At 38.1% G+C, this 22,815-nt stretch overlaps 3 protein-coding genes across 3 annotated transcripts; all 3 read left to right on the top strand.

The window, feature by feature from the left end:
- Positions 1-139: 139 nt before the first annotated feature.
- On the top strand, positions 140-1,188 carry LOC145895365 (uncharacterized). Its single transcript, XM_082984161.1, has 3 exons — positions 140-258; positions 320-468; positions 825-1,188. The coding sequence occupies exons 1-3, from the start codon at positions 190-192 to the stop codon at positions 1,099-1,101; spliced, it is 495 nt and encodes a 164-aa protein (XP_082840287.1). The 5' UTR covers positions 140-189; the 3' UTR covers positions 1,102-1,188.
- Positions 1,189-6,091: 4,903 nt separating this feature from the next.
- Positions 6,092-8,098, top strand: LOC145896137 (uncharacterized). The gene is made up of 4 exons (XM_082984997.1): positions 6,092-6,517; positions 6,680-6,807; positions 6,869-7,017; positions 7,373-8,098. Exons 2-4 carry the CDS (start codon positions 6,739-6,741, stop codon positions 7,647-7,649), a joined length of 495 nt encoding a protein of 164 aa, XP_082841123.1. The 5' UTR covers positions 6,092-6,517; positions 6,680-6,738; the 3' UTR covers positions 7,650-8,098.
- Positions 8,099-12,889: 4,791 nt separating this feature from the next.
- LOC145896135 (baculoviral IAP repeat-containing protein 7-like) lies at positions 12,890-22,771 on the top strand. The gene is made up of 17 exons (XM_082984996.1): positions 12,890-13,265; positions 13,330-13,462; positions 13,898-14,074; positions 14,785-14,897; positions 14,989-15,032; positions 15,344-15,404; positions 15,491-15,531; positions 15,868-15,953; positions 16,311-16,496; positions 16,851-16,965; positions 17,371-17,524; positions 18,441-18,540; positions 19,194-19,383; positions 19,611-19,723; positions 20,406-20,530; positions 21,030-21,062; positions 21,366-22,771. The coding sequence occupies exons 1-17, from the start codon at positions 13,106-13,108 to the stop codon at positions 21,557-21,559; spliced, it is 2,025 nt and encodes a 674-aa protein (XP_082841122.1). The 5' UTR covers positions 12,890-13,105; the 3' UTR covers positions 21,560-22,771.
- Positions 22,772-22,815: the final 44 nt, after the last annotated feature.

Here is a 22,815-nt window from a genome sequence, read left to right as displayed (position 1 = left end):
AATACAGAGTTTAATTCGTAGAAAATTGTAAACATGACCACATTAAGAGTTATGCCTGTTATAACTGAAAACAAGTTTTGTAGTAATATTTTGTCCATAACCTACTTGTTAATCACTTTACATTTCGCAGATAACGATTTAGGACAGTTTGCAAACTTTGCAACCTTTGAAACATCAACCAGTTAAGTTATGCCCTCGAAGAAATTTATTCTGTTTGTCTTAATCGCTCTCTACAGTTTCCAATTGTGCGGAACACAGGTATACAGTGGAGAGTTTTAATAGTTTTAAATGATTACATGAAATACCAACTTTTGTGTAGAAGCCTGCTAGGATTAAGACAGATGAAGGGTTTGAGAGTGGATTGTGCGAAGCAAACGAATATTTGAACAACCACATGTGTAAACCTTGTCCTAATGGTCACACCAACTGCGAAAGAAACACAAGAAAAAAATGCATTTATTACATCGGGTGAGATTGTTTTTTCCTGTGGAAAACTTTTTTGATAAACAACACATAGCTTTAATTCCAAATGGGTAAAACGAGCGTAAGGAGCCAGGGATTTTATATAATTTATTATACCAGGAACACTCCGTTTTATGAGTCCAACTGTACACTTTTTGATTATTTTGTGATCGGTGAAGCGTAATATTTTTCGTGCTCTGTGTTATTTCATTTCGCATCCTGTTAATCATTCCAATGCTGATTGTATAGGAATCTGATCAGCCTCTTTCCCTATTTAATTACAGTTGGCCTCTCTAATGGGCAGTCTTAATTTGTACATGTTGTAACAAATACAAGAACACAACATTATTACTTCTTTGCAGACGTTGCGAACATGGATCCACAGAAAGTGACAAAGAATCCAACAGCAAAAACAATACAAAAGAAACGAATTCGAACAACGAAAAGAAGGAAAACCTTAAAAATAAAACAATTCAAAAGGACAACACAACCAAATATGAAACCATTGCAATTAGAAATTCAACCGAACCTGCTATTGTATTGAATTTGCAGACAATTCCATCAACAAATGGAGGCCACCACCCGAAGGAATTTTTGTTGCTGTTATCGTTGTTGGTGGCATATTTATTTTTAATTTAGTTTATCGTCTTATTGCAAACTTTGTTCAGCGCCGCACTAAGTCTACAGCTCGGAATTCTACCACGGCATTAGTTCCGTACACTTCTACTCCACAAGATGATCCTGCTGATTTTCACCAATAACCTTATAGGGTTTTAGTTATGTCCGTGGGAGCACTTTAAACTCTTTGCCCGACATATTTGAACGTTTAGGGTGCTTTGACTATCAGGAGAAAATGTTTGGTATATATTTGAAACCTATTGTAAGTTAGCAATCTCATAAATGCATAAAAAGGTTCGTGTTGCTACTTTCTACTTCCAGTAGGAAACCACCCCAGTGGTTTTACCTTTCTTCCCAAGCTCGGGGACGATTAAAAGAAATGGGTCAAATATCCTAATGGCCGGCATACTATATTTGAATTATTGTACTTCCCGTTTCGTATCGGTCTATGTTTTTTACGCTACATTCTCCTTGTCCTTCTATTCGTGATATATTTTCACATTTACTACTCGAAAATACGGAATAACTTGTTCACAACAAATAATGAAATACTTATCATACACATTTTTTAGTTCACTTGTTGCGGAGACAATGTCGACATCGGGTGGGAGCCTTGTAAGAAGAAACATAAATTCAGAAAATGAACATTAAAACACCATTTATTATATTGGCGCTTGTATATGATTTTGGCAATATGTAAACTTGCCACATTGCAATCAACCGTGTCACGTTTATGAAACGTTTCAGGCGAATCTCGTAAACTGTTATACCTAAATGTATAAGCACAAAATGTCCTGGTTTTTAATCTTAACTATGTTCTTTATGAACGAGCAAAGCACCCGTACAGTTTTTACAGTGTTTGTAGTTGTATAGTTGTGGTATTTAATAACTCCAAACCATAAATTATTTCCTCCAACAAACCGAAATCCAGTAAACACCGTAAATACTCACGGTCAAACAAAACGTTGATTAAAAAGTGCTCGATGACGCAACAATACTGGCCAACAACGCAGTTAAACATTTAGCTCGTAAACCAGAGTAGACTTTGCTGTCATGTAAAAAGAATTCCAGACATTTTGTCTGCGTCACTCACGCGTGACTGTTGCAATCACAATGCTTGTCTCTGATGGTATAACATGACATATGTCACGTGCAACATTAAAGACGTTACTCAATACATGGATACCGGACAAGGTGCTCTAGTCAATTGGTCGACATAGTGGACGATTTTGTTGAAGGCGGTTGATTACTTACACCCACGTGAGTAAGGATTTTTAATCGGAAGACACTGAAGAAACGAGTATCCAAAGCTTTTTCTTGTGCAGAAGCTAATTGGTGTAATCTTTGAATTAATGCCAATATGTGTAAATTGCTTCCACCATTAATAAAACTTTAACAGGTAGAAGCCTCGTGCAACGTTAGCATGAAAGCTTTTCACGAAGGCAAATGTATCTAATTTTAGGTACTAATAATCTAGCTGTAACTTCAACAAACCTACTTTTGCTAATTATAAACGCTTCACATAAGTATCAGACAAGTCTTGTTGATAAAAATTTGTGAGAGGATTGAGAAAAGGCTAAGACGGGTACGAATATGCATCGTAGTATATCTCCCTTAACGTGCATTTGACCTTAAATCCCTGTTTTGATTTAGAACACAAATATTTTTTTATTATTACCTGGTACAATTACTTGAGTATTGCCAGCATCACTCAACTTTGGTAAAAGTTTTTATCGCGCCTTTCGGATCTTGCATTTCCCAATTAAGACTTGCTTTAGCTTCTACTTTCGAACGGTTTCGGTATCTCACCTGCCTTGTAATAGCAATGCTGGCGGTTAAGCGTGACGAGTTTTCAGGAGCATCACTTTTTGGGAAATCAACTAATTGTTTTTCCAACATAAACGTTATAAAACCGATGAAAAAGTTCAGGTAACTTAAGGGACCATGTTTTCTCCATTTACCAGTCACCATTTGTTAGCCTCAGGGGTGTAAGGCCGGTTCCACACTCACGCTTTGCGCCGGCGGACTCTTTGTTTGTTTCATTATACGCCGGCTACGGGCGTACGCTCGGGTGCGTGTTTGCGGCTGCGTGTTTTTCTTAGCAAATCATCGCAAATAAGAGTAAAATGTTTAGAAAGCCAGGAACAAAAAAGAAAATGTGTATAAGCTGCAGACAGATGGCCACTGTTTCGACCTAAAAAGGTCTCATCAGTGCAGCTGGTGTGACTGTCAGACGACTTTGCTGACCAAACGGCTAAAAAAGAAAATGTTTTGACACTTGCGCAGTGGCACTGAATTTCATTCATGTGTGACTGTAGTGCCCCGAAAAAAAAGGCATAGACTTCACGTCACGGTTGGTCAACCAAGCGAAAACATAGGAAAAGGGGGAAATTTATTGGAAGAATTGTTCTGCTTTTGCACTCTTTACTTCATTAAGCACAACTCTCGCTTCATCAAGTGTAAATGTAAATAAACATTTCCCCCTGATGAAGCGGAGTTTACTCGCGAAAGCTCGTGTACTTTACTCAATAAGTGCCAAATCAGGACAATTCAGTTGTAGACATAAGACTGATACGGCACATTTCGTAATTTGTTTAGGAATGTGTGTCGAGTGACTCAGGTCAAATGGACTTTGACTTGCATGATAAATGGCACTTGTATTGCGACACGCAGCAACAAGACAGTGCCAGTTTTTGGCCTGGAACACATGTTCTTCGTCATAACATCTTGTGATTGTAAGTTTTTCGCCTGTGATTTCATCAAACTTGTTTATCAAACAATAACATTTTCGCGAAGTTCGTCATGATTTTGTAAAAATGTGTTAACTCCATTGAAACAATGTCAAGTTGCCCATGACGGAAAAAACGCAACTTTTCATGCTCGTTACATATTGCGCAACAACCTTGACACACGTTTTGTCATCGTGACGAAATGGAATTTAGTGGAAAGTTACCGAAGAGAGGAATGTTGGTAGAATGAGAACGGTCTCTGTGGGGGGTCTCTGTGGATAAAGTAGCTTAATTTATGTGGCAGTGTTCTAGCAAATAAGTTTGTGTTGTAATGGATTTTGCTGATATGCGGAAACTGGAAAATGTTGTGCCTTATTTGCTGTTTTTTGACAAAGAAGACCATTATTTATTTTGATGTAACAGTAAGAAACAGTCTCGGTGTTCTTTTGAAAGATTCTGAGACGAGTTCATATTGAAAAACGAACATCGAACGAGATAACGAGCAAAGGCCTCTAAAGGTCTGTGTATAAATTAGATGGTGCGAAAAGCGATTTCATCAGACATTTATAACAAATAATGAATGAATTTGATTCATAGGAAGCCGAATTTGCTACACTTCCACTTCCTATGATGCATTAGATCAAATTGAAAAGTTTGGCAATAAAAGGTAGCACAGAGGAATGATTCACACCGTACACACTCTAACAAAAGCCGTGGCTTACAGTTTTTTTTCCGTTTCTTGGCTTTTGAGTAAATTTAGGGTATTTGTTTTTAGTGATTCACAAAATTATTTCATAATGTTGTTGTAAGTTCTGAGTAAGGTATGTACGGACAAACCAAACAGCCCCTTCTGGTGCGATAACTCCAAAATCTGTCCATCTCCCAACAAGTGAATTAGGCACAGCGAAGGGAACACAATATTCGGGAAACTTTCAGGGGGTCTCCCTGCACGATGTTTACAAGCAGTCTCAGCGTCGCGTTTGTTTCATTGATTGTACATCGCATATTTCGTACAATTATTAATTTAAATTTCATAAAGTTCTTACTTTAATGTTTATCAAGTGTAACCGGTAGAAATTGCGGTAGCACTGACTTGTTTTAAGCATGTTTATTTCTGTCAGTGACTTAATTAGAGAATTTTTGTGTTTCGGGCTTCTGTCCTGCTCAGTTGTTTAGTTAAATGGTGGATTAATTGTTTGATGGTATCTTTAGAAAGGTCAGTCTATGAACTTTTACGTGTTAAAAAATCATGCTGCTACCTCGTAAGGTGGCCGAGTAACCCGCGTTCAAAATTTTGTTTACTGACGATTTCTTTTGTCAACTAAAATCCCTCTGGTCTATACTGCCATTAGTAAGACAGTAACTACTCAGTGGTCTAATGTTGGTAAATTTGTTGTGTCAAAGATTTAAAATCAAACGTCAACTGCGTTTACTGAACTTGTAACACTACAATGTGGTATGTTTGTTTCGGCTAAAGGAACACTGTGTTCGCACGATGCGATGTCCATGTTTGCCCAGGCGCACCTTTCGCAATGTGTGTCGAATGATCAGCAACTTATGAATGTGTGTCAAGTGACACAGCTCCATTGGATATTGACTTGCATGAGAAAGGCACTTGTATGGCGTAACACCGGCAGTAAGACAGTGTCAGTTTTTGGCGTTGGCGCACGTGTTTATCCAGCATAACATATTGTGATTATGAGTTTTTCGCCTGTGATTACATCAAACTTGTTCATTAAACAACAACTTTTCGCAACGTTCGTCATGATTTTATGAAAACCTGTGGTTACAAACATAAAGTTGCCCGTATCGGAAATACTTGCGCAACTTTCTCACTCTTCCAATGATTCATACCGTATTTACTCAAACAAAAAGCGGTGACTTAAATTCTTACGGTATATTTGTTTTTAGTGATTCACAAAATTATTTCATACTGTTGTTGTAAGTTCTGAGTAAGGTATGTACGGACAAACCAAACAGCCCCTTCTGTTGCGATAACTCCAAAATCTGTCCATCTCCCAACAAGTGAATTAGGCACAAGAATGCTGAAAAATAAACATAATGGATTTCACGTTTGAAGAATAAATTGACGGAGTTGCCGTAGTTTTCGATCTCGATGAATTTCGAGATTGTTCAGCGAAGGCAACAGAACATTCGGGAAACTTTCAGGGGGTTTCCCTACACGATGTGTATAAGCACTCTCAGCGTTGTAAGCATGACGTGTTTTAACCTTGTTCATTTCTGTCAGTGACTTTATCAGAGAACTTTTGTATTTCGGGCTTCTGGCCTTCTCAGTTGTCAAATAGTGGATAAATTGTTTGGTGGCAGTGGAATCAATTGTTACGCATCTTTGGTGATCAAAACAGTTAGTTCGACTAAGGGGTTGTTTGCTTGCGCCCCTGTTACGTGACTGGGCCAGATTAGAAACCATACGAGTGATGTTAATCAATATTTTGACGAGAAAATAGTAACATGATTTGTGTGTCATGAGTCATGGTCATAAATATTTGTTTGAATATTATGTAGACAATAAAAAATATACCAAAATATCAGTAAATATTTTAGACCCTTTTCTCATTTCAGCATCTAATAGCACGGAAATAGCATTTTCTCTGGATATTCGACAAAAAACGTATTTGCTTACTTGTGTTATATCAGAAAACCCGAATAAAAAAAATTCTCGGGCAAAGATTCAATGTGGCCAGAAGGTAAATAAAGATCTTTTGTTGACACAACGATCATACGCTTTTATAGTTATGTCAGCTTAACTTACAGCTTTGATGAAATGAAATGTGCAAGTGTTTGCTTAATTAAGTTTTGTAGTAATATTTTGTCCATAACCTACATGTTAATCAATTTACATTTCGCAGATAACGATTTAGGACAGTTTACAAACTTTGCAACCTTTGAAACAACAACCAGTTAAGTTATGCCCTCGAAGAAATTTATTCTGTTTGTCTTAATCGCATTCTGCAGTTTCCAATTGTGCGGAACACAGGTATACAGTGGAGAGTTTTAATAGTTTTAAATAATTAAATGAAATACCAACTTTTGTGTAGAAGCCTGCCAAGATTAAGACAGATGAAGGGTTTGAGAGTGGATTGTGCGAAGCAAACGAATATTTGAACAACCACATGTGCAAACCTTGTCCTGGTGGTCACACAAACTGCGAAAGAAACACAAGAAAAAAATGTTTTTATTCAATCGGGTGAGATTGTGTTTTCCTGTGGAAACTTTTTTGATAAACAACAAATAGCTTTAATTCCAAATCGGTAAAATGAGCGTAAGGAGCCAGGGATTTTATATAATTTATTATACCAGGAACACTCCGTTTTATGAGTCCAACTGTACACTTTTTGATTATTTTGTGATCGGTGAAGCGTAACATTTTTCGTGCTCTGTGTTATTTCATTTCGCATCCTGTTAATCATTCCAATGCTGATTGTATAGGAATCTGATCAGCCTCTTTCCCTATTTAATTACAGTTGGCCTCTCTAATGGGCAGTCTTAATTTGTACATGTTGTAACAAATACAAGAACACAACATTATTACTTCTTTGCAGACGTTGCGAACATGGATCCACAGAAAGTGACAAAGAATCCAACAGCAAAAACAATACAAAAGAAACGAATTCGAACAATGAAAAGAAGGAAAACCTTAAAAATAAAACAATTCAAAAGGACAACACAACCAAATATGAAACCATTGCAATTAGAAATTCAACCGAACCTGCTATTGTATTGAATTTGCAGACAATTCCATCAACAAATGGAGGCCACCACCCGAAGGAATGTTTGTTGCTGTTATCGTTATTGCTGGCATATTTATTTTTAATTTAGTTTATCGTCTTGTTGCAAACTTTGTTCAGGGCTGCATTAAGTCTACAGCTCGGAATTCTACCACGGCATTAGTTTCGTACACTTCTACACCACAAGATGATCCTGCTGATTTTGACCAATAACCTTAGGGTTTTAGTTATGTCCGTGGGAGCACTTTAAACTCTTTGCCCGACATATTAAAGCGTTTAGGGTGCTTTGATTATAAGGAGTAAATGTTTGGTATATATTTGAAACCTATTGTAAGTTAGCAATCTCATAAATGCATAAAAAGGTTCGTGTTGCTACTTTCTACTTCCAGTAGGAAACCACCCCAGTGGTTTTATCTTTCTTCCCAAGCTCGGGGACGATTAAAAGAAATGGGTCAAATATGCTAACGGCCGGCATACTATATTTGAATTATTGTACTTACCGTTTCGTATCGGTCTATGTTTTTTACGCAACATTCTCCTTGTCCTTCTATTCATGATATACTTTCACATTTACTACTCGAAAATACGGAATAACTTCTTCACAACAAGGAATGAAATCATTATCATGGACATTTTTTGAGTTCACTTGTTGCGGAGACAATGTCGACATCGGGTGGGAGTCTTGTAAGAAGAAACATAAATTCAGAAAATAAACATTAAAACACCATTTATTATATTGGCGCTTGTATATGATTTTGGCAATATGTAAACTTGCCATATTGCAATCAACCGTGTCATGTTTATGAAACGTTTCGGGCGAATCTCGTAAACTGTTATACCTAAATGTATAAGCACAAAATGTCCTGGTTTTTAATCTTAACTATGTTCTTTATGGGCATTTGCATTAGCCGCGGTATGAATAGTAATCATTATGCGCGACACGTAACAGAACGAGCAAAGCACCCGTACAGTTTTTACAGTGTTTGTAGTTGTATAGTTGTAGTATTTAATAACTCCAAACCATGAATTATTTCCTCCAACAAACCGAAATCCAGTAAACACCGTAAATACTCACGGTCAAACAAAACGTTGATTAAAAAGTGCTAGATGACGCAACAACACTGGCCAACAACGCAGTTGAACATTTAGCTCGTAAACCAGAGTAAACTTTGCTGTCATGTAAGAAGAATTCCAGACATTTTGTCTGCGTCACTCACACGTGACTGTTGCAATCACAATGCTTGTCTCTGATGGTATAACATGACATATGTCACGTGCAACATTAAAGACGTTACTCAATACATGGATACCGGACAAGGTGCTCTAGTCATTTGGTCCAACTAGTGGTCGATTTTGTTAAAGGTTATTTACACCCACTTGAGTAAGGATTTTTAATCAGAAGACACTAGAGAAACGAGTATCCAAAGATTTTTCTTGTACAGAAGCTAATTAGTGTGATCTTTGAATTAATGCCTATATGTGTAAATTGCTTCCACCATTGATAAAACTTTGACAGGTAGCAGCCTCGTGCAACGTTAGCATGAAAGCTATTTACGAAGGCAAATGTATCTAATTTTAGGTACTAATCATCAAGCTGTAACTTCAAGTTGCAGGGGGCTAACAAACCATGTTCAATGCGTGAGTTCTGGTTTATTTCCAAAATGTTCTGCTAGAGAAGTCGCTGTGCTAATAATGCAAATTTTGTGTGGACAGCAGTCCAGTTTAACCGCGGAAATTCACTAGCTGAACTAATGCGACAACTTTTTGTTCGTGTAAATCAACCACTATAAGGTTCCGTACGGTGCAAACCAGGGCCCTTAAGGGAGGGAAAATGTGCTTGTGCGGGGACCTTTTTTTAATGGAGACCACATGACATTTTCGGTGGAACCCAAAGTGTATGATAGAAATCACTTGGTTTTAAAACAAACAATGGTGTTCGCAGAACTCTTTTTGCTATTCAAACTTTTGAACTGCAGTCAGTTGTGTTTATTGTTTCTACAGTCGATGTCGATTCGTTTGCAGTGGTAAACCTTTATCTTTAAATTAAATATATAACCTTATGTTGTTGTTTTGACATAAATGTGGGTGGTGGATGAGCTTCGGGTGACATAAATCATTTCCTTGTCTACTTTGCTAAGTTCACAAAGATAAGTCTTATTATAAAGTTATAATCAAACCGATATATTCAGTCGAATAAAACCTTGACAAGTGCTTATGTTTACCACATTGCCTGTTTATTTGTGGCCATATAACATTTTTCTATTCAAAAGGTGATTTGCTAAAAAAAGTAAATGCACAGTTATTGCAACATTTTATTTGCAAATGCAAGGATTTGGTAAATATTACCGTAAAGGTGCGCAAAACAGCCATAATGTCACGTCACTAGCAATGACAGTCTTAAACTTATTTTAAGTAGAACCTCTGTATATTCTGACGGTGATGAGTTTCTGAAGTTTTTTTCCAACATGGCGATGTTCGTTCCAGTAGATCTGCAAACGTAACTGCAAAATTAACACAACAAATGTGCCACAATGAGGACACGGGTAACATAGGAATACCAACGTCCCAAACAAGCAAAACACCATGAAATAGTTTTTCTTAGGTTGTACTTACACTGCAGTCTTCTTCTTCTTCCACGTATTTTTACAAATCCTCCCGTTTTTTCGACAATAACGCTGCAAAGACGACTTCCACCATCGTTTCAAACACCTCCGACCCATTGTATTTGACCTTCAGTTATCAAGGGCAAACTTTTCGTGAAAGCTTTCATCGCGTTTGTTTCCAAATGCTAATAAGAATTGCTTTAGCCTGTGTCTTCGAGCGGTTTTGCCTGCTTTGTGATAGAAATTATATTACATTTTTAAGCGCGACGAATTCCCAGGTGCAGCACCTTTTGGGAAATCACCCATACTTATTACCAATTTTGCAGTATTTTGGTCGCTCTATAATAACGTCACATCACAATACTAATTTGTTGACACTAGCGCAGGGGCACTTTATTTCATTTCGGTGTGACTGTAGTGCCTCGGATAAAAGGCACAGAATTTCACGTCACGGTTGGTCAACCAAGCGAAACAAAGAAAAAGGGGGAAATTCATTGGCTTGTACAGAGCTATTCTCTGTCATTAGTAAGGCAGCAACTAATCAGTAGTCTAATGTTGGTAAATTTGTTATATTAAAGATTCAAAATCAAACGTCAACTGCGTTTACTGAACTTGTAACACTGCAATGTGGTATGTTTGTTTGTTTCGGCTAAAGGAACACTGTGTTCGCACGATGCGATGTCCATGTTTGCCAAGGCGCACCTTTCGCAATGTGTGTCGAGTGATCAGCAACTTATGAATGTGTGTCAAATGACACAGCTCAATTGGACATTGACCTGCATGAAAAAAGGCACTTGTATGGCGTAACACCGGCAGTAAGACAGTGTCAGTTTTTGGCGTTGGCGCACGTGTTTATCTAGCATAACATCTTGTGATTATGAGTTTTTCGCCTGTGATTTCATAAAACTTGTTCATTAAACAACAACTTTTCGCAAAGTTTGTCATGATTTTATGAAAACCTGTTGTTACAAACATCAAGTTGCCCGGATCGGAAATACTTGGGCAACTTTCCACACTCGTTACATATTGCGCAACAAGTCATCGTGACGAAATGGAATTCGGTGCAAAGTTACCGAAGAGAAGAAAGTTGGTAGATCGAGAACGGTCGCCCCTCTCTGTGGATAAAGTAGCTTAATTTATGTGGCAGTGTTCTAGCAAATAAGTTTGTGTTGGGATGGATTTTGCTGATATGCGGAAACTGGAAAATGTTGTGCCTTATTTGCTGTTTTTTGACAAAGAAGACCATTATTTATTTTGATGTAACAGTAAGAAACAGTCTCGGTGTTCTTTCGAAAGATTCTGAGACGAGTCCATATCTGAGTCTCCCAGGTCTTTGTTCAAGATCCGAGGCCCTGAAATCTGCCCAGAAACCAAGTCTGGGTTCTCTTTTATTTGCCGAAAGAATCACAATATATAGGACGATACAAAAGATGCTGCAGAAAAGAAATAATTAGGTGACGAATGAGGCGTAGAAGAGGTCAATTGAAAAACGAACATCGAACGAGATAACGAGCAAAGGCGTCTAAAGGTCAGTGTTTGAATTAGAAGGAGTGGAAAGCGATTTCATCAGGCATTTAAAACAAATAATGAATGAATTTAACTCATGGGAAGCCGAATTTGCTACACTTCCACTTCCAATGATGCATTAGAACAAATTTAAAAGTTTGGCAATAAAGTAGCACAGAGGAATGATTCACACCGTATATACTAGAACAAAAGCCGCAGCTTTTTCCGTTTGTTGGCTTTTGAGTAAATTTACGGTATTTGTTTTTAGTGACTCACAAAATTGTTTCATAATGTTGTTGTAAGTTCTGAGTAAGGTATGTATGGACAAACCAAACAGGCTCTTCTGGTGCGATAACTCCAAAATCTGTCCATCTCCCAACAAGTGAATTAGGCACAGGAATGCTGAAAAATGAACATGATGGATTTCACGTTTGAAGAATGATTTGACGGAGTAGCTTTCGATCGTGGTGAATTTCGAGATTGTTCAGCGAAGGCAACAGAAAGTTCGGGAAACTTTCAGGGGGTTTCCCTACACGATGTATATGAGCAGTCTCAGCGTCGCGTTTGCTTCATTGATTGCGATCGCGAATTTAACAACAAGTGTAGAAATTGCGGTAGCATTGACGTGTTTTAACCTTGTTCATTTCTGTCAGTGACATTATCAGAGAACTTTTGTGTTTCGGGCTTCTGGCCTTCTCAGTTGTCAAGTAGTGGATAAATTGTTTGATTGGTGGCAGTGGAATCAATTGTTACGCATCTTTGGTGATCAGAAAAGTTAGCTGGACAAAGGGGCTTGTTCGCTTGCGCCCCTATTATGTGACTGGGCCAGCAGATTAGAAACCATACGAGTGAATGTAATCAATATTTTGACGAGAAAATAGTAACATGATTTGTGTGTCACGAGTCATAGTCATGGTCATAAATATTTGTTTGAATATTATGTAGACAATAAAAATATACCAAAATTTCAGTAAATATTTTAGACCCATATTCTTATTTCAGCATCTAATAGCATAGAAATATCATTTTCTCTGGATATTTGTCAAGCAAACTTACTTGCTTACTTTGTGTTATGTCAAAAAACCCGAATAAAAACATCTCGGGCAAAGATTTAATGTGGCCAGAAGGTAAATGAAAGATCTTTTATTGACACAACGATCATACGCTTTTTTAGTTATGTCTGCAGCTTAACTTACAGCTTTGATGAAAATAAATGTGCAAGTGTTTATTTTTTGTTCTGTGGCTTCAAATTAATGAAAATGTTTTCGTCCACCCAGTTCACAAAGAGTACGAAGAAGTTTTACGGGAATCATTTCCTCTCACACGAAACAGAAAAGTTCTAAAACAAGCGTTTCACAGCAAACGTGAAACACGGAAGGATATCCTTTTATCTTCCTACTTTGCTGCCGAATACATTTCACTTGCTGAGTTCGCGGTCATGGCGCTCACCGACTCACAACAAGACGCTTTATTGATTTACATCCTAATTACATTTTTAACTGTCAACACTTCCATGACAAGAGATGCAACTCAACGTGCGAAATATTCAACCAAGTTTGAAATCCTTGAGGACCTTGTTGGTCACCATAAATTCCACGGTAAAATAAACTCAATTCAAATGGTTAATGTAAAAAATCTAACCCTAATAAATTTACTACACAGAAATCTTACACGCTCACAAATGTTTGAAGAGTGATGTCATCACGCCCGAGCGTCACAGTATCCAACAACAAAGACTTGTTTTGAACGCGAATACTATGGAATTCATTTGTAGCGACGGTGCTGTTTATGACAGGTACCTTTATTGTCGACCAACTATTTACAAAAAGGACCATTAGGGGGGAAAATATGATGTCGCTTTCCACCGATTTTTATCAATTATTAACTTGAGCGTTGAAAACCGAGTGTGCAGAGCGCGCTTGACTACAAGTATGGAGTAAAGCAGGCGGGGAAACACAATTGGATGACGTGCGACTTCGCGCAGACGCCTCACTTACATTGAAAACATGTTTTGTTCGCTTTCATTGGACCACTGGCTTGTAATTTATTTAAGCTGGTAAACATATTGTGTTGATGTCGAAAGGGTTTAGGGTTGTACTTGCAAAATAACACGTCAGCACATTAAATCCATTTTTGTTGTTGCGAAGCACAAGCACACTGATTTATACTTGCAGTACGTATATGAATACCAATGCTTACAAAACGTGTTCAATTTTTTTTTTGTGTACAGAGCGCGCGACCCTCCAGGTCAGAGAAGTGTTTACATTCCACCGGGAAACACACAGTTAGAATCCTACAGACTCTCAACTTACATCAAATATCCCCAAGAAGTTCCGGTTAATCCTAGACATTTGGCTTCCGCAGGGTTTTACTACGTTGGATTTAAAGACAGAGTCAAGTGCTTCAGGTTGGATTAAAGTCTTGGTTTTGCAAATTACTCGATCACATCAGATGTTCAAGAATACGAAAACCAAAAACCAACTGAAGATGTATTTCATTTGGTTTCCGCCTTTTGATCGCCTAATGTTTTGGTTGCAGGCTGTCACATGCTGCATTGCAAGTTTATAGCCACGTAGGCTATCAAAAACAAATGACGTTATTTTTTCATTGCGCATGCTTGAGAAATGGCTTACACAAAGACTTTGTGCGACCACATCTTTTATCACGTGATTACCTCGTGCTATTGTTCTCGAACCCTCATGCTCGTAGTCACGTGGCGCTATGACCGCGTGATGTTCGCCACGCATTACTAGGCAGTGTAATACGTCAACAAGTAACGTCATCAAATTCAGTTGCTATAGCTTGCGCTTTGCCACGGGTATTTTCCGAGCAACTAACTTGCACATATTTGTCTCAATATATTAATGAATAGCCTATTTCACCATGCTCTCAAATATGCACACGAAAATGAAAGACGTTTGAAAAACTTGACAGCTATGTCACACTCATCGCTTTAGCGGCGTTGTTCAAGTCTGCATTTATTAAAATGTGTTTATGCTCGGAAATAACAGCAGTACGACTGAATCTTCAAAATAATTGATCAAATAATAACTCAGTTTTTAACCCGCAGTGTATTTTCTTACGTGTCATCATTTATAAATGTTTATATTCTTATAGCTGTGGATTGTGTGTTGAGGACTGGGCTTACGGCGATGACGTCAAATCGGCAAAATGGCACAGAATCGATTGTTCGTTTACAAAAGGCCTTAATTCTGGAAATGTTCCAATTGGTAAATTTTCTTTCCTGTAATACAAATATCTCAACCAAGATTACCCCTAAAAGTAACGCAACGTAAAATTCTTTTTTTTTAATCAAACAAGGTGGTGGCGGACTGGCCCGACTCGTACAAGCACAGCCAACACAGGTAAGAAATAATTCATACATCAGTGAAATCTAAGTGAATACTTATCACTTTAACAATAAGGATCACTAACTAAATTGTTTAAAACATGATGTTTGAAAATGAAGTCAGCTGGTTGATTGCAAACAATAAAAATCAATTTCATCTTCGTAACATGTTCTTTGTAACAATTTATTTCGTATTACGATATATTGATGTCGCTAGAATTAAAACAATGCCTAATCGAGGGCTAGATTGTGCCAAAATGAACCAATCAGTTTAAAATTCCATTACTTTCGAGTTGCAAAAACAATACCAGTTTATTTATTACCCAGGGACCACGTGACACGACTGCATCGCCACATGGAGGCGCAAGATACAATGACCAAGAAAGAGGTTAGAAATGAGATATGAGTTGATCCATATTTGCTAAATGTTATCTAAAGCTGACACGACATTCAACGTAACGTTATATGCTTCAGGAATAACGCAGACAGCCAGTCAAATTTCCACGCCTCCAACAGTAAGCTTTGTAGGATGAATTAACATAGGCTTTTGCTTTGTATGCTTTTCCTTTTTCTAATGCTTTGTTTTCGATAACGGTCGTTGCATAAAAGGAAACTAATAACGTTTATTGGATTGTAGTTTTTGTTTGAATAAACTATTTCCTTCATTTGTAGCAAGAAATAGTTGTTTAAAGTAGATGGTGAGAAAGTATTCGTTTGTAGCCAGCTTCCTGTAGTTAACATCTTACGAAAAGGAATGCAACTAAGATATTATATTATAGGCTGCACAGTTTAGCATTATCGAAAGCTGATAGCTCTTTTACAGGGCGTTTCAAAGTTTGTTTGTTTTTCAGAACACTCTGGAATTTGCGACGATCCCTTCAGCTTATCACGAGAACTTTCTGAAAAACCTCGACCTGAGGAAAGAGTCAGAAAGACTGTAAGTACTTTCTTGAACAATGAACTTAAAAAAACAGCCTGAATAACAAAATAAGAAAAAGCTTGGGTTAATTTTGGCGTTTAAAGGCGTTTAATTTTTGAAACGTTGACATCCTAAAGAGAAAAACGCATATTTGGGGGAAACTGGGTGTACAAGAATGTATTAAAACTTGCAGTAACGTATTATGCTTCAGGGGATTTCTCAGTGCGCTTTATGTCCCAACTTAAACATAAGTAAACACTAAGGGTTGGGTTCCTTTTAATGGAAACCACTGTGAAATTATTGATTTTCAGAATGTTTTCGCCAAAAAATAAAGTTATTTTTTTTAAAATTGGTAACAAATGCATTTTTTTCCAGTCGGACGTATGAGTACTGGCCGACAGAAAGACCGACGGTGATTCCGAACGATCTTGCAAGATCCGGTTTCTTCTATCTTGGAAACCTCGATCGAGTTCAATGTTTTTCTTGTGCTGGTGTTTTGAGAAATTGGAATTACGGAGATGTTGTCAACAACGAACACAGGAGACATTTTCCACACTGCAGGTAAAATATCGAAGAAGCAACTCCGTGTTGCCCTGCACAATGGGTGCAGAACACAGGGCATACGAGCCAAACTTGACACGCGATTGTTCAAAAAAATGCTTGCTGGTGTCTTTCATCAAGAATGCTCGAAAATGTTTTCCAAGTTTCGTCCTTAATTGCATGTTTAAGATCAAGCAATGTAAACAATTGTTGGACACGTGATAAATAATATGCAACAAGTATGTCACGCAAAAACCCTATGATTTGTGCACCCCAGCCCAATACAGTGTTCAATGTATCTCTCCTGGTGTTAACAAAAGGCAGAGAAAAATGCAATATACTTTTACCCAGGGTTTGCTTATTACATTTTAACAGATTGGTTCAAGGTGCTGAACAAAGAAACATTCCTATGACGTCAGATGAACGAGCTGCAGCTCCACAACAACAAATAGTTTTTCACGAACCTCCGGACCCTTCGGAAAACGAAAAGGTAATGTGGCAAATTTTTACCTATTATTCCTCTCTTCGATCGAAACCTGCATTTAGAATACTACTAATGCTAATAAGACCATTGCGTTTTACGCCGTTTCGACCTTCATGGTATCATCAGTGCAGCTCATAACTATCTACGGTTTGGTCTGCTGACAACGAATCCTCCACGTTGTGATGACTTTGTAGTGGATGTCAACCAGTTGGTCACGGCGTGCACTGATAAAACCTAATAGCGAGTTTAAATAATGTCTGCGGATTATCAGCACATGTCTCCCTTGCATTCTGTGGTTTAGTGAAAGAGTCAACTCGGTACAAAAACCACAGGGTATCGAAACCTGCATGGAATGTTTGTTGCTTTATCACCACTTGACAAGTTGCTAAAATTACCGGAATGTTTCAATAGAGAGACCTTCAGAACATGTTCCAATGTCGCCACCCCGTAAGTCCTCACATGAGAAATGTAGATGCAAGACTTCAAACCTTCGATAGACGTTGGGAAATAAACAACATCAACGCAACACCAAGACAAATCGCCAGAGCTGGATTCTTTTACTTAGGTGAGATACGCAATTTCATGTCGCACTAATATGCTGTTATTGCAGCCGTTTACCAGTTGAGAAAATATTTGCGTTCTTCCCAAATTGTTTCATATCAGAAGTTACAGCAAGTATTGTTAAACTGCATTACATAGTTTTCGGTAAAAAAAACAACAGAATTTGTCGTGGGAAATTTTTCGTAAACGTGATTCGTGTCAAGTTTAATGAGGTGTGCTAAACAAGCCCGGGGTTACTAATCGGGGGAAAGTCCCAACCCAGGGGGAAAGAGTCTAAAACGTTTTTCAATTGTAAGATAATTTTTGTCTTGATATTACTGACTACTTACGAACTGAATGTACAGTGTGGGGATTTTATCTGTGAATATTAAAGGGTCACTGAATGAAAAGAAACCACTTCTGCGAAACACTTCTATAACAGGCCGTTTCTCTTTACGCACATTCGTGGAAACTGTAGAGGGCTCTTTCAATAAAGGGAAATTCAAAATGTTGGGCATTCACGTCGGGAAATATCTAGTTTCGATTTCGGTAGATAGGGGAAAACTTGCATCACAAACCTGCCATTCTCTGTTGGTTTAGTGGTGGTTCCCTTACCTTAGTAGTTTCAGAAACCGTTTCAGAAACCTTACTCACTTACGGCAACTCTGTTGATTTAATAGCGGTATGCCGGCAACCAATGGCTACAAACCAATGAGGGACCGATACAAATGCTACAATCAACCTTTCCGTCTGATTATAGCTGGAGGGTTTTTAGTCATATTAAATTTATGCCGTCGATATGGCATTAAAATACCGACAAACCGCATGATGAAAAATTGCCAGATTGAGTATGAAGTAAAGTTTAGATGTAAAACTACGCAACAGGAGCTTTTTAGGTGTTATTCAAAGAAAATTACACCATGACTTTTTACATTTCACAGGAGAAAGAGATCGGGTGAAATGCTGGTATTGCAACGGTGGATTGCAAAACTTCGATCAGGAAGATGAGCCGTGGACTGAACATGCGAAGTGGTTCCCAACGTGAGTAAATTAATCGATTTAGTTGTGGAAGGGTGTACCCATAACCCATTGCAACAACGTTTGTCAACCAAACGGTTGACTAGCTTTAATTTCATGGTGAACTGAATTCCTTTAAAAGTTGCGGACATGAAACATATCTGAGCAACCAAGTCGCGTCAATATATAGACGTAGGCAAATAATTGACTTGCGAAGCAACCACCTTCTTGTTGAAACAACTTCAAAGAATTCAGTTCGCTGTAACACGAAACGTTCGTCACATATTTGTTTCCTGAGCGCATTTCCTCCCACTGTTTACCAGGGAAATTTCCTTTCATTAATACCAGCGTGAGATCGACAAAGAATAAATGTAAATTTCCGCTCCATAGTGCCGGTATTTTATTGGTGATTCCCCTGGTAATTTTAAACTCCGCACCGAACGAGGTAAGGTTTTTAGCGGTACCAAGGAATCGAAATTAGTTAAATGTACTTGAGAACATTTTCTGTCCATGATTTGTCTGTCCACTAATCATAGCACAATCTGAGACACTATGGAAAATTTTTTAAACCTTGTGATAGATCAACAAACTATATTAGTTTAAGTTTCCTGTTTAACGCAGTCGTATTTCCCATATTGCGGGATGTGATCGAGGAACAAAAACGTTTTTATTCACAGATGTGAGTTTCTGCTCCAAAAGAAAGGTCCGGATTTCGTCCATCGAATGGTTTCAATGTTCCCCAACCTCCCACGTCCACTCCTGCGTGGAGGAATGGATGTTCCTCCGCAAGAAAGAAATAATAGTGGACACCGTGGAGCAGGTGAAACTGAAGGAAACAGTCATCCCGTTCAGATAATTGATCCTCAGGTAAAACAACATAATAAAAACACCCAAATCATATACAGCACGTTCCTTTCAGTAATTGTTTCGCATTCCGTATATGACTGTCTTTGTCATGATTTACATTCACTTCACACCAAAGAATTTTTACAGTTTAGGCTTACACAAGGGTTGTTTGTGACATTAAGTCCTTGTGTATCCTGTTTAATTTTGACCTATGCAGGTTTACTACAAATAATAATAATGATTTTTAGGAGGATTTGCGACGAGAGGAGCAACGTTTGGACGAATTGATGCAGTCGGATGTTGCCCAAGCCGCAGTTGAAATGGGATTCGACCGTCGGCTTGTACGAAGACTTATTAAACGGTAATAGCGATAACATGTTTTCCATGTTAAGTCACAACAGCTGTTGTATTGCTATGCTGTAGTTGGGGGTAATGCAGTCCATTCTTTCGGACAATTCATTAACTGAACTAATGCGAAAACTAACACACCTCCCTCTCCCCCCCACACACACATATATATATTACAATTCTGGCCAGACTAAACTGTTTGCAATGTTGGCTATGCACCAGTACCGTGGTGAAATCTCTTCACAAAATGTGACCCCAATAACAAGACGGGAAATTGCAACAACCTTTTTCCTGTGTAAGGAAACAATAAGAACGGTGGAGTGCTATGTGAACGTTACGCCACTATATTGCCTGTCAACAAGGATTGTGTTTGCGTCTGGTATTTGGCGTATTGCTTGTTCCGCTGTACGGTTTCACTAGAGTCCACAAGGTACATAGAGGTGCCTAAATAGTGTAAACCACATTTCATATTCGTTCACTATATTATAAGTAAGTTGATTCATTGTATGTAACAAAGTCAAAGCTAATATGCCGACTATAGTTGATCAGGGGTTTCGAACACAGCTGTGCTCATCATTAGTCCTGCGAAGTAACTAAGTTGCGGGGGCCCCACAACAGACAGATGTAAAGACAAGCAAAACAAAAACAGGAAGTTTTAACTTTTCACGTTCAACATCTTCTCGATTCCATCACAGGCGGATCCAACAGAGCGATATGTACACAAGGGTTGCTAGCATCATTGATGACGTCATGGCCGAAGGAACACTTGCTCCTGGGAGTGAAGCTGAGGATGAAATGGAAACAATCACCGGCGAAGAAGGTATGGGGGTTTGTCTGAGAATGGGAATTGTCAAACCATCATTATTTACATGAATCAAAGCAACCGGCATAGATCCAGTATAGTTTCTATTGTCCTTTTTGTCCATGATGTAAGAACGTACAAAATCAATATAGTTTGATCTCGTGTATTTATATGTTTAGGATCAGATCAACCAGCATACTTTTACATTGATGCTAATACCTTTAGATTTCGACAAAATATATATGTTTTATTGATAGCAAACAAGGGAGTAGTCTATACTTCCGTCTAGATTCGTGGTTAAATTACCTCATGCACAAGCACTTCCCACACAGTTCCCCAATTAAACTCCCGGGTTCGAAAAGTTGCAACACGTTCCTTGCATTCCAAAGTTAAGACGTAATGTGCTCTGTCGGCCAACGTGGGGTTTTTGTGGGTATGAGTAAGTCTGTCGCAACAGATTGCTTAGATAAGTGAGAAATGTGTTGCTTTCTTCATTAAATTGAACATATTTTTTTAGATTTGCGATCGCAAGTGGAATCTATCGATGAAGGTATATCATATTTTTTTTACTAACTGTTTTCGAAATTATGTTTTACAACCTGTTAGGTTTCATTTGAAAGACGAGTTATCGGAAAAAATAAATATTGCCCGTTTCAATCTAGACACAATAGAATAAAGAATTACCAATGATTTAGGACCGAAAGGCATTTTTCCATACGCTGCAACCATGAATTGTTACGTTAAGTTTTTCCACTTATATAGACACCCAAAACTGCAGTATCGAGGAGAAATTGTCTTTTATACGAGCTTTGACAAGCATCAAAATTATTCTCGTTATTCTGTGCTTGTTTAGAAACGTCACCTTCAATGCAAAATCGCATCGAGGAGTTACGGGCAGAGAGAATGTGCAGGATATGTCGTCGCAACCCATCAGACCTTGTCCTGGTTCCGTGCGGGCATCTGTGCAGTTGTGCAAACTGCAACCCGCAAAGATGTCCATTATGCAACAGAAAAGTGGAAAAAGCGATCCGCGCTTTTATCACGTGAATGAGGAAAATATTTGCTTCTTCAGACAACGAGCTGATATCCAGTGATAAAACAATACCTGAAGTGCATGAATTTGTCCTTCGTACCACCATCATTTTATATCATTTTGTAAAGCAAATTATGCCAAATGTAATCACCAATAAACTGCAAATGTAAACGTCTTTTTCGTTTTGTTTTTCGCACGCTTTATTTCCTTTTGTATTTTCACTTCACATTCACTTTTTTTCATTCACTTCTTTGTTTATTTTCGCACTCACCTTTGTCATATGGTTGTGATTATTTCGCCTTTTTGCTAGTTTTTATACGCTCGAGCAGTGATGCTTGCGTGGCAAACGTAGGCTGCAATTATAGGGAAAACGCTAAAAACTGCAGTGCGCGTGCGTTTTTTGGTCTCTTCACTGAAGTAAAGGTGCAACCGCTTTATGCAAGAACAATGATATATTATACTGTGTTTCTATAAAAAAGGGTTACAAATTTCTGCTATGCAATTTAAACATTTGTCGCAGATATTTTTATCCACTGCTTATTTTTGGAAATGTTAGTTTTTGTTAAGTTTGAAATTGCGTGCCTTACTGGCAGTCATGGGAGGGTGTTCTGAAAAGTTGATACAATGTGGCGAATTCAGTTAAACACCCATTGTAGAGGTTACGCACTCGGTCACTGAATCCTTTCATTGGATAGAGCATTGTTTCATGAAATTTTGTTGCATTTTTGTTTGATTTTTCTTTTTTCTTCAAACAATTTTTCTTCAGAACAAAAATATATTGCCCAATAAATAGTATTTTTGGAAATTTTGCCCGATTGAAGCTAAATGTTATTTTTTGAAATTTTGCCCGATTGAAGCACTGGACCTCAATTTTATGCAATGCGACTTTTGCTTTATAATTGCTGTAGCACCGTGCTTCCCTTTTTTGTAATTGTAGTTATTTTTACTGTATAAGTGCAGAGTACGTCAGTAGTGCATTGTCACCATAACCTAGTCTTGTTTGGCTTTTTGACTGCCTATACCGTAGCACAGTAATTCACCAAAGTCGCACGCATGAAACCATGTTACGTCGAAACAGTGCACTTCTCACAGAAAAGATTATCCGCTCTATTGCCTATACACGTCTATTGACACGTTTAGTGTAAAAAATACAAATGCCTTTCACCGCTTCGAGTGCTATATTTCGCCAAAGTGATGTAATTGGATCTTTCGATAATAAAGGTCGCAGGCCCAATTGGTAAATCGACGCCGGCCGAAGTGGTGAACTCAA

This window comes from Ascidia mentula, chromosome 3 (assembly GCF_947561715.1).
Source record: "Ascidia mentula chromosome 3, kaAscMent1.1, whole genome shotgun sequence".
In the NCBI taxonomy this organism is placed as follows: Eukaryota; Metazoa; Chordata; class Ascidiacea; order Phlebobranchia; family Ascidiidae; genus Ascidia; species Ascidia mentula.
The sequence above is the reverse complement of the archived record's forward strand: the minus strand, read 5'-3'. Positions and strand labels throughout refer to the sequence as shown.

What these genes read in the sequence shown, in the direction of transcription:
- LOC145896137 (XM_082984997.1), top strand. Translation starts at nt 6,739, where the DNA reads ATGCCCTCGAAGAAATTTATTCTGTTTGTCTTAATCGCATTCTGCAGT. An exon ending in TCCAATTGTGCGGAACACAG is followed by an intron (nt 6,808 to 6,868) that starts GTATACAGTGGA and finishes ACTTTTGTGTAG; the next exon opens with AAGCCTGCCAAGATTAAGAC. An exon ending in AAATGTTTTTATTCAATCGG is followed by an intron (nt 7,018 to 7,372) that starts GTGAGATTGTGT and finishes ACTTCTTTGCAG; the next exon opens with ACGTTGCGAACATGGATCCA.
- LOC145895365 (XM_082984161.1), top strand. Translation starts at nt 190, where the DNA reads ATGCCCTCGAAGAAATTTATTCTGTTTGTCTTAATCGCTCTCTACAGT. An exon ending in TCCAATTGTGCGGAACACAG is followed by an intron (nt 259 to 319) that starts GTATACAGTGGA and finishes ACTTTTGTGTAG; the next exon opens with AAGCCTGCTAGGATTAAGAC. An exon ending in AAATGCATTTATTACATCGG is followed by an intron (nt 469 to 824) that starts GTGAGATTGTTT and finishes ACTTCTTTGCAG; the next exon opens with ACGTTGCGAACATGGATCCA.
- LOC145896135 (XM_082984996.1), top strand. Translation starts at nt 13,106, where the DNA reads ATGGCGCTCACCGACTCACAACAAGACGCTTTATTGATTTACATCCTA. An exon ending in TGGTCACCATAAATTCCACG is followed by an intron (nt 13,266 to 13,329) that starts GTAAAATAAACT and finishes TTTACTACACAG; the next exon opens with AAATCTTACACGCTCACAAA. An exon ending in TACAAGCACAGCCAACACAG is followed by an intron (nt 15,033 to 15,343) that starts GTAAGAAATAAT and finishes TTTATTACCCAG; the next exon opens with GGACCACGTGACACGACTGC.